This window comes from Tripterygium wilfordii, chromosome 17, assembly GCF_013401445.1.
Source record: "Tripterygium wilfordii isolate XIE 37 chromosome 17, ASM1340144v1, whole genome shotgun sequence".
Lineage (NCBI taxonomy): Eukaryota > Viridiplantae > Streptophyta > Magnoliopsida > Celastrales > Celastraceae > Tripterygium > Tripterygium wilfordii.
This window is the reverse complement of record NC_052248.1, coordinates 11,975,015-11,986,677: the sequence shown is the minus strand read 5'-3', so window position 1 is coordinate 11,986,677 and position 11,663 is coordinate 11,975,015. Positions and strand designations below refer to the sequence as shown.

The following is an 11,663-nucleotide window of genomic DNA, read 5'->3' as shown; positions in this document are numbered from 1 at the left end:
CAACATATATTAATACACACATGTGATAAGTAAAATGACATGGGGGTCTACTGTTTTTATAATCACATGTTCTAAATCAAATGATGAAAGAGTGGTCTGTATTTTACACCCGCATAAGAAAATTTATATATATATACAGCCCGATTCTTATGCGGTTTTAATTTGCAGTCCTAATTTGCGGTATCAATAAGAACCGTTAGATCAATCTTTCACGCGTGAACTTCTCTCTCTCATTCTCACTTCCAACGCCGTCTCTCTTCACTCGCGTTAACGTTTCTCTCTTGTTCGATCTCTAGCCCTCGCGTAAACTTCCCTCTCTTTTCAACGCGATTTCCCTTCTCTCAATCGACCACCTCCGACCGAAGACACCGGTCAGAAAGACCACCTCCGACCGAAGACACCTGCCAGAAAGACCACCTCTATCAGGTCAATCGCATTCAACCCCAAATCGACATCCCGAAGCCGAATCCCCAAATCGATCACCTCCATCAGGTCACAGATGCTCGTCAGTCGTGAGAGAAGGTCACAGATGTGGGTTTGAGAGAAGCTCGTAGATACGGGTTAGTCGAGAGAGATGGTCGCGTATGTGGGTCTGAGAGATTTGTTCGCAATTTTGTTCAATTAGCACCCAGAGATGTATAGATTCAAGAGCTGAGTAAAGAGTGTTACAATTTTTGTTATGAGATATAGAGTTATTTGATGAGGATTTGTTATATGTGTTTACAAGGACTCTTATAATGAATCTCTTGGCTGCATTATCAGTGATGGCCCTTACTTATATGGGTTGTGGCTTGACTGGTATTCTGTTAATTTTTTTTTATTTTGCCAAGGAAAGGCACTTGCTCCAATACCTGAATCTGAAGCTGAATTGGATGAAGAGCAAGAAGATGATGCTGTAAAAAATAAAGACGACAAAGACTTACAAGATGGGGCAGTTTCAGTAGAAAACAGCCAGAATGCGAAGCCTGATAATGTTATGGTAAGTTCTGAAGTGTTACTAAAGTGGCTATAGAATTGTAACCTGGTGGTGTGTAGTTCTCATTATTCCAATCTTAATAAACTTATCTCAGATTGGTGTGGCTGGGCTTATGTTTTTCGGGTATTGGCTATAGAATTGAAGATAGAGTTGATAAAGTTGCTTTCAAGTCTTTATTTTGGCCAATTTATATGGTGCTTCTGACTTGATTAGTTCCATTCACCTAAGCAAGCAAAAAACAATAAAATCTTGTATACAATTTAAAGAATAAAAACTGTCATTACAGTAGCTCCACTTTAAGCTTTCATTACATTAGGTCCACTTGCAAAGACAATAAAATAAGGACCACTTGAATCTGATTAAGTCATACAACTGCCAAAAAACTGCAAAAAGATGTTTCAGAAGCAAGTAAATTTCCAAGCATAACTTCCATGACAGAGACATTACAGGAGAGCCCAAATCAAAAGCAATTAAAACCAGTTTCTGGCAACAATTCCTGCATAAAACATCACATAGTCGTAATATCAACATCCACGTTCATTCAAAAAAAATAAAAGACAACAAAACCATACATGTACCTAATTGTTCTTGAGTAGCAGACAATTCCTCATGTCATGTTTTTGACCAGATAACCCGCAACCATTGCAACGTCTATCTTTCTGTATCGCCTTTTCTTTGCCTCTCTTGAGCCTTTTTCCACAGCTTTTTCCCCTAACCTGATCAGGTTCATTGTAGACAGGCCGTGACAGAGCAATACTAGGTGCAGAAGATTGTCCTCCATCTTTGAGAGTCAATGCATTTAAATTAAATTGAAGGGACTCCAATGAGTCTACTACAAGCTTATAAGTGTCTTCATTGATCACAGAGTCATCAATGATATTTGAGGTCATCTTGCGCAATGTATTTTGCCTCATAACAATTGCCCTATCAAAAGTATCTCGTCCATCACCAATGCCAGTAGAACACTTTGCAGCCTTTGTCCATCTGCACAATACATATCTGCCCAAAAGCAATGAGTGATTTTGTTTTCAGCATCCATATTGATTGCAAAATAGAATTCTGGATTTCTTTCTTTTGAGATTCAAAATACTCGTACAACATTTGAGCATCGTCTCCAGCATACAATTTCACCTCATCTCGTCGTCCATTGTAAAAATCTCTTTCTATACACCCAATATTTTCTATGCCTCCTATTTCTAACTCTAAGATACTAATTTGCTGATGAACTGGCACATTTGTTGCACTAAGCTGTTGTGTCAAGGATTTCTTGGCAGAGCACATGGAACGGTGAGACCGTAGTAAATGAATTTTTCTTGGTGTAGTCATTACATGATTATGGGCCTCATAAAATACTGAAACAATGAAATTTTGATTAGAATCTGACTTCACAAGAGTAATCTTTGCATTGCATCCTTCCTTAGTTAAACCTCTCTTCCTTGTAGGAACATAATCTACCTTCTCGTGAGACCCTTGTTTATAGCAAACAAATTCCCTCCTGACAATTTCACCACTCATGTTTTTCTTAATAATCCACAATCGCGTACCAAATCCAGCTTCTCTTGCATATTCATTGTAAAAATTATGGGCTTCATCCAAAGATGCAAATTCTTGGCCAACTTTTGGAATTAGTTCAAACCTTACTTGAGGCACATAATTTACATTATTAGATGAGGAGGAACCCGTATCCATATGTGAGATGTCATCCATAATTGAACAAAAATTATCCTACAGTGGACATACGAATCACATTATTTATAGACATTGGTTTTATAAATTATAGACAACATATTATATACAAAACACATCATATACATTGGTTTTATACACAACACATCATACGCACCACATTCTATAATCAAATAAGGAATAGCATCAAATCAGAAATCAAAACAATTACCCTAATTTCTTGACTGGGTTTTAGGCGAGGCTGCATTGTAAATTGTACAAAAGTTTGATTCATACACAAAGCCACATCATACGCACCACATTCTATAATCAAATAAGGAATAACATCAAATCAGAAATCAAAAAAATTACCCTAATTTCTCGGCTGGGTTTTAGGTGAGGCTGCATTGTAAATTGTACAAAAGTTCGATTCATACACAAAGCCACATCATACGCACCACATTCTATAATCAAATAAGGAATATCATCAAATCATAACATCAAAAAAATTACCCTAATTTCTTGATTGGGTTTTAGGCGAGGCTGCATTGTAAATTGTACTAAAGTTTGAATCATACACAAAGCCAACAAAAACTTCAAAAGTACATCATACTTGATGGAGGTCGATTTAGGGATCTTCTCTCAAACCCACATCTGTGACCTTTTCTCACGACTGACGAGCATCTGTGACCTGATGGAGGTGGTCGATTTGGGGATTCGGCTTCGGGATGTCGATTTGGGGCTGAGTGCGATTGACCTGATAGAGGTGGTCTTTCTGGCAGGTGTCTTCGGTCGGAGGTGGTCTTTCTGACCGGTGTCTTCGGTCGGAGGTGGTCGATTGAGAGAAGGGAAATCGCGTTGAGGAGAGAGGGAAGTTTACGCAAGGGCCAGAGATCGAGCAAGAGAGAAACGTTAACGCGAGTGAAGAGAGACGGCGTTGGAAGTGAGAATGAGAAAGATTGATCTAACGGCTCTTATTGATACCGCAAATTAGGAATGTAAATTAAAACCGCATAAGAACCGGGCTGTGTATATATATATATATATATATATATATATTGATGTGTCTAATAATGTGGTAGGAGCATTATAATATATACTAACTTGCATATTAAAAGTCTAAATTACTAAAATAAGATTAATGTCAAAGAAGTTCCTGCCTTGATCACATAAAAGGGGCAAAGAAAAAACTAAAAGGTTCTTAATGGGCCTTATAGTATCAAAATAATTAAGTTGGGGCCAAAAATCAACCAACCATAATGGCCCCAAAGTCCTTGATCCAAACTCAAGTCACTTCCTACTATTGGGCAAAAGCAGTAGTAAGCCCAAATATAGTAACTACTCTACAACATCTTTCTTTTTCTTTTTCTTTTTTAAATAGCACAAAGAATTATGTTTGCGGTTGAAATCAACCTTGTCGAACCTTGGACACACATATGTCTAACCTAATTGATTGCCAACCAAGCCAACTCTCGTTGGTTTTACAACATCTTTCTTGAATGAATTATTCAATATATAACAAATAAGAATACCTTTGAACAATTTGGCTTAATGAAATAATTGAGAAAACTGTTACAATCCTCCCAAGCTATTTTGCAGCTCAAATTTTCAATTTGAAGAGTTTCTTTTCCTCTTCTTTCCTGGAAAAAGAAAACACAAAACCCAAAAAAAAAAAAAACTGCAGAGGATTTGAAGACATTTTTGTTTCAAATCCTCACAGTCAATGAGTGTTTCAAGCTTCCCACATGAAGAACATGTTCCCCCAATGCAACCTTCCTATTCCCAACCTCATCAACCACACTCAAATCCTTACAAACATCAACTTTGAATCTCACAATCCCTTCTGATTCTGCACCCAAGTAGACCTTCTCAAACCCTAGTAAGTGTTTCTGTGGTGATTTGTGGACTGATGGAGGACTAGAGAACAACAACACTGTGTGGCTTTCACTCATTCTCCCTGTGTTTTTGACTCTCAAATGTATGTCAACAGCCAAGTTTTCACAACTACTTTGCACAACATCAAGGGATTGACACACTGCTGTGTGACATTCATGACCTGCTTCTAATGGTACTGATACTAACTCAGGTGCTTGAATTAGTTCATGCTTCACTGTAGTGTAGCCGAGTCCATCACCAAATGAATAGATTGTTTCTCCGGTGTAGAACCGGTAGGTTCGACCGGGGTAGCCGTTGGAAGGATCAGGTCTCATGTTCATGTTTGTCATTGGAACTTTGTCTACATAGGATTGAGGATACCATGTCATTGGTAGCCTTCCACCTACAGAAAAAGAAAAGAAAAAGGCTTATTGATGTTGTTAGAAAATAGGGGAAGTTTCAGTGAAGTTGAAAGTACTGATTTTGCTTTACTTGGATTATAAGACCCAAAAATCACATCAGCAATGGCAGCTCCACCAGCTTCACCAGGATAACCAACCCACAAAATGCCTGTGATCTTTTCATTACTTTTAGCGAATGATATGTCCATGCCGCCTCCTGACATTATGACAAGAATCACAGGCCCTTTAGACACATTTGCCACTTCTGATACCAGAAGTGGTTGCTGTCCTGGAAGCAAAATGTTGGTTCTGTCAAGACTCTCCGCCTCAATTGATTGATCAGCACCCACAATAAGCACTGTGGCATCTGCAGTCGCTGCGATTTTCTTAGCATCGTCTACTTGAGCAGTGCTGCAAGCTACATTGGCGCAACCAGGTGCATACGTTGTCCCAACCACCGCCGCCAAGCCTTGTAGAGGTGTTGTGTATTTGCATGGTGTACCTGCCAATTAGTACTCAATCAGATAAGACTGATAGACAGAAGAAATTGCAAAGTTTTATTATATATATGTCCAGTTTGTGTACATACCTTCATAGTTTCCAATCATGGTTTTTGTGACATTGGCATTGGGACCAATCACTGCCAATGTTTTGATGGTGGTAGGAGATAAAGGTAGTGATCCTGCATTATTCTTTAGCAATACAATTCCTTGTCGTGCAGCTTCGCGGGCTAACTCCTGGTTTGCTGATGTACATACATCTTTTGGACCAAGATTTCCATAAATTAGCTTGCTAGGATCACCATCAAAGAAGCCAAGTCTGATCAAAGTCGCGAAATTGTTAGAAATGGCATTGTCGATAGACGACTCATTCACAAGTCCTGCTTTAACTGCAGCTTCAGTGTGTTGTCCAAGAAAAGAACCACAATTAAGATCCAATCCTGTCAAAGAAAAACAATTTTATCAAACTGTCTGTACTCCCAAATAAGAAAATGTAGTCAAAAAAGAGTGAAGAATGACTAATTAACCAGCTAAAATAGCAATGGCTGCAGCTTCTTCTGGTGTCTTTGTGTAATGTTGGGACTTGTAGAACACATCCAATGAATCACAATCTGAAACTATGTATCTGCAGAACAGGAAACAACCCATGTAAAGTAAATATATTGGTTGTCTACCTCAAGGTTCATTTTGAGGATGAAAAATTACCCATTTAGTTTCCATTCTCCGCGGATGACTCCCGCGAGGAGGTCAGGGTCTGCACATGTAGGCTTACCATTAACCTGGTTGTAAGAACACATCACACTTGCTACATTCCCATCAAGAACACAGCTTTTGAATGGTGGTTGAAATGTATCATCCATATCTTGCTTTGTTACCTAACTCACCAACAGCCCAAAACAAATGCCATTCATGATTTTATTCATCACCTAAAATAGTAAAAAATGAAAGAACAGAAAAGAGAAAAGAAGGTACTCTTGATTGTAAAATGTTTAATTACCACAGCATTGAAGTGGTAACGGTCAGTCCCTTTCCAATTATCCAGATCATAGGCAGTATAATGTTTACAACAAGCCGCAACCTTAAGTCTGTTGGGATCACCATCATCGGTTTGTTGCAGTCCTCTTACGTAACCCGAACCGTATTTACTTGAAAGCAATGGATCTTCTCCTGGAGTTTCCTGGCCTCTTCCCCATCTGGGGTCTCTGAAAATGTTAATATTCGGTGACCAAAATGTCAATCCTGCTAACCCCACATTGTACATTGCCCTTGCTTCAGTTGACACCACCTGTATTATGCCACCCAATTAAAAGGTTCAAACTTTTTTTTACATAACCGAGAATTTCTCAGCTCAACGTGTCCACCGGACAACATCAAACCATTAAACAGTCTCTCCGAAATATGAGAAAACAAATGAAACTTCATACATCTGTCTTTAGTTTACTAAAAAGTCTACACTTCTTGCAAAGTAAGTCCAACTAAGACATTAACTATTGTACCTACTTTCACTAATGAAATCACAAATCTCCTCTTTCACACAAATCATTAGAAAAAGGGGAAGAAAAGAAATGCTTGAAGACGTGTTAAAATCAATGATATGTTACTTGCAAGAAAATGAGTTTGTTAATTGTGAATTGTGTTACCTTTCCAATGGCTTCAAACAAAGAAGCATTGAATGAAGCGGCCGTGAGAATGACTTGAGGGAAGCTGGTGGCTCCGGGGACAACACTCGAGAAATGCGTGCCGGGACCGACGTAAGAGACTCCATGTAAAGCCTCAGACCACCACTCATACTTTGGTATCCCAAGCCTGCTTACACTCCCCGCACTGTTCACCAAGAACAGAATTTTCTCTTGCAATGTAAGCCTCTTCACTAAATCAGCCACTCTAGCACCAGTCCCCAATGACTTGTCGCAAAACCCAAAACTCGCAAACGATGAATTCTTGGTGACATCGCAGGCGAAAACTGGCGACTGTGCCAACGCCGGCCTGAAACAGAACAAAAACAGAGCAAAACAGAGCAAAAAACAGAGCAAAACAGAGGAGGCCTTGGGTGCCCTGTTTTGCAAAGAAAAAGCCATTGAGAGGCTTGAAAGAGAAGAAATGTTTGATGATAACGAAAAGGGTATCTTCCTTTCGGCATGCAAGATTGATTGGCTGTATTATTTTATAGATGAAGAAAGAAAAGTGGTAATGGAGAACACACGTTGTTGTTGTTTTGTAGCAACCCGTGAAGGGATAATTTGGAAAGGAAAGAAGGAATATTTTTTTCAAAAAATTAATTACAAGAAAAAAGAATTAAATTAAATATCCTTTTCTGTGTTTTCCTTGTGCATCAGAGAATCTTTATAGTTCTTGCCAGTTGAGTGTGTGGGAGCGATAGTAAATGGTAGATGCATTCATGGTGGTTGAGACTTCCGAGTATGGTTAGTTTTTTTTTTCTCTCTCGTAAGTCTAGCCGAGAAATAGACGGCTAGTATCTCGGTTCCACCACCGTACCCGAGCCAGCCAAACGACCCGATCAAGGTATTGGACTCCCAAACTCTCTCTGCGTTTTTTTTTTTTTTTAAATCCAAATAATATACATATATATACACACACATATATATATATATATACCCCAAGTGTTGAGTATTGGGGTTTGGTAATTACTTGGTAAGTGTGAGAGAATATTGCATGTGTCTAAAAGAGTAAAGGTGCAAAAATTTGGCCGACCTAATTATGAAAAAAAGAAGAATATAAATATTGTGGGTGTGTTTGGAAATGCTTTTATTTTTTTATTTCTAAAAAATAATTTTAAGTTTAGATTTTGAAAAAAAATTTAAGAAATAATGATGAAAACAAAATTCATTCTGTAGATGATTCTGCACGGAGAAAGAGGAAAGTGGAAAGTGGAAATAATTTTAGAAAACATAAAATACTAGTTTTGGCCTTTTGGTTTTTAAAAACCAAAAATAATTTTCAGTTTTACAGAATATTTTTTAAAAACATTCATCCAAACGAATTTTCAATCCCATTTGAATTTTCAAAAACAGAAAACAATTTTAAAAACTGTAACAAACAGGCCCTTATCAAGACTAATATCCTACATCGGATGAGTTTGAGCTTTGAATATTTAACATATAGAACACCAGACCATAATAATGTTGATATAAGTTTATTAATTATACAAACGAGAAGTGGTTCACTTGACAATCGACTGAGTTAGACGTATGTGTACCTAAGCTTCGATTCTAATGAAAACATATTTCTCAAAGGTATTTTACAAAAAAGTTTATTAATTATGCTAAATTTTATTTTTTTAGTTATTAATCATGAGTTACACGACCAAATATTAAATAATAAAGCATCAAATGGACGTGAACGTTTGGTCATAAATGGGGGCCATGTATATATACAAGGGGGACAAATCAATACGAATATATATCTATCTATGATTTTCTATTTGTACTTTTTGCCTACCAATAATTGTTTTTTTTAATCTATATAAATACTATTAATTTGATAAATAATTATTTTAATGATATTTAGACAAGATTTATCCTGTCCATATGAGGACATAGTGGGTGTGATAAAGCTGCCCCGTGATTGGTCGGTGATGGCCTCCCAACATGTTCTTGCTTGTAATCATATTTTCATCCACAAAAGTTTGAATAATAATCATCAATAAATGACATATATATACACATATAGGAATTCTCACTTAAAAATCTAATGTAAGGATGAAAAATAATGGTCTATGTTTACACCATTAATTTGAAACATATGAGACTTAAAATAGTGGACCTCACTTGTCATCTCATTCATCCACACCATTAAAACGTAACCCTTATTTTACACCATTACATTACACCATTATGTGAGCATTCCTCATACGTATATATATGTATGCAATATTATGATAATGAGGAAATTTTGAAATGAAATTCTTGGAGTGGGATCCGGTTTTGGTATGTCCAGCTGTCAGTGATATACATATATATGTATATGTATATGTAATATTATGATAATGAGGAAATTTTGAAATGAAATTCCTGGAGTGGGACCCGCTTTAGGTAGGTTCAGCTGTCATATATATATATATATATATATATATATATATATATATATTGATACAGGTAAGTCACAAGTGCAAAGCACTAGTTGCCGAGACATGTGAATCACAGGCTGCGCTTTGGGTTTGATATCCATTTGTCTTTATGGATTGATTTACTTTGCAACTTGCATCTCTTCTCAGTAACACTGATTCACTGAATCCTGTGATGCCTACTTGTACCACTACTATATATATATATACACCTATTACCTATATATATATATATATATACACACATACATACAAACACAAACATATAATTTTTTTACGATCAAATTCCACCCGTCACGTTACGCCCAAATAATTTGTTTAGGATCAGTATCCTCATGAACCAAACGTACCGTAATTTTCTATTGCGAACGTGTGGGAAGAGGAACTCACGTATTCAAAATCATTTATGGCAGAATATCTGATATAATCGTATATTGAATGAGAATATGAGATCCTCGTTTTACAAAAATAGTATTTGAGAGAGCTGGCCAATTAATTAGTCAGAAAACTGTAACTCGTACGTAATGAATTTATCCATATATATACATGTATGTACGTATACATGTCAAACACACACACACACACATATATGGATATGGATATACAGATACATACACACACACATATATAAATGGATGGTTATGAAACAAAAATGGTCCCACGTAAAAGAAAAAAACAAAGAAGAGGGGGAAAAAGTATAATGTGATAGTGAAGGAAATTAACAACCACCCAAGACCACCCTTTTTCTTTGTCGGTAACTCGGTATTAGTTGTTGCTTTATCCTTGTAGCATTACTTACTTTTAAGGATAAATGACTAGCCTGCCTACGGCCTACCCTTTCTCGTCATGTAGGGCATAGTATCATGACCAAGCCCAAGTCAAGGCTCACTTAATTAATTACTTCTTTGTAGTCCAAGTGTTCGACGGAAGGTCAGGCCAAGTGTTCGACAGAAGGTCGGGGCTCATGAACTTAACCAATCCGGAATACAAGGATTTTTTGGGTGCCAATAGGCAATAGCCTTATAGCCATGCCTTGGATTCGCTTTCCCTTAATTAATTATTGATTTCAACATTATACTTAGAGGTGGTTGAATAGTCAAATTTGAATACCAATATCAATATGTGTGTGTATATATATATTTAATTATACATATGTAACCACTCCCAATTCTAATCTCAATCTCTACCTATATCATCTGATTTAATTAATAATTATTTCCAATTTATATGGAAAGTATAATGATTCCAAAACATATATTATATTGTATACAACAATCAATATATTTGATGATACAAAGGATTGATGGATTTGTTTCTTTTAATCAGTAATTAACAACTGTTTTTGCAGAAGATTGATGGTCGATCAGAGAATCAAATCCTAATTAATTATCTCCATAGCATTGATATATATCAACACCACCAATGCATGGCTTTTTTAATTAATGATCATGCATACCATAAAAAAATAGTTAATTTGTAATTTCACATGGTCACTAAATTGGACATTCTTAATAACACAATGCTAGAGACCTCCAAAAAATGACCCTCAAAAGTTCTCCAAATTTACCTGGTATTAAAATAATCATTAATTAAAAATACACGTGTAGGTCACACTTCACATCCAATTACACTCCATATTAAATTGGAGTATTTTGGGATTCACTTTTTGGGATTCCATGTTAGAAAAACTATTTTGTTTTTAATATATATATATATACACACACATAAATCATTCTTTCGTTCTTATTGGGATTTATATAAAGACTTCTATTTTCAAGCCCTAAACTCTAAATCAATTTCCAGTCATTTGGTCAAATCTCGAGGCTTAAAAGTAGAGGTTCTTATATAAATCGCCAATAAATCAAGGTCTTTGCTGTAGAATTTCTGTGTATGTCTCTCTCTATATATATATTAATATATATATATATATATAAAAATGATGGCTAACATAAAATGCTTTTTCCTATTAAACTGCTAGCTTTGTCACTTTCTTCATTATCCGCTTCGCAGCATGTACATTTCATGGGAATCATTAAATATATTTAAACTATGATATTTGAATAGATTAGATGATATATATATATATAAGGAGACTAAAAGACAGAAAATAAACCAAAGAGTCATTAATCAATCACCATGATTCATGAAGACTTGAACTATAT

General features: G+C 36.2%; 1 protein-coding gene across 1 annotated transcript; it reads right to left on the bottom strand.

Moving 5' to 3' along the window:
- Positions 1-4,169: 4,169 nt before the first annotated feature.
- LOC119982732 (beta-xylosidase/alpha-L-arabinofuranosidase 1-like) lies at positions 4,170-7,585 on the bottom strand. The gene is made up of 7 exons (XM_038826254.1): positions 7,058-7,585; positions 6,415-6,702; positions 6,123-6,292; positions 5,945-6,042; positions 5,507-5,857; positions 5,009-5,419; positions 4,170-4,919 (listed from the first exon to the last, which is right to left on the bottom strand). Exons 1-7 carry the CDS (start codon positions 7,493-7,495, stop codon positions 4,348-4,350), a joined length of 2,328 nt encoding a protein of 775 aa, XP_038682182.1. The 5' UTR covers positions 7,496-7,585; the 3' UTR covers positions 4,170-4,347.
- Between the last annotated feature and the right edge of the window lie 4,078 nt (positions 7,586-11,663).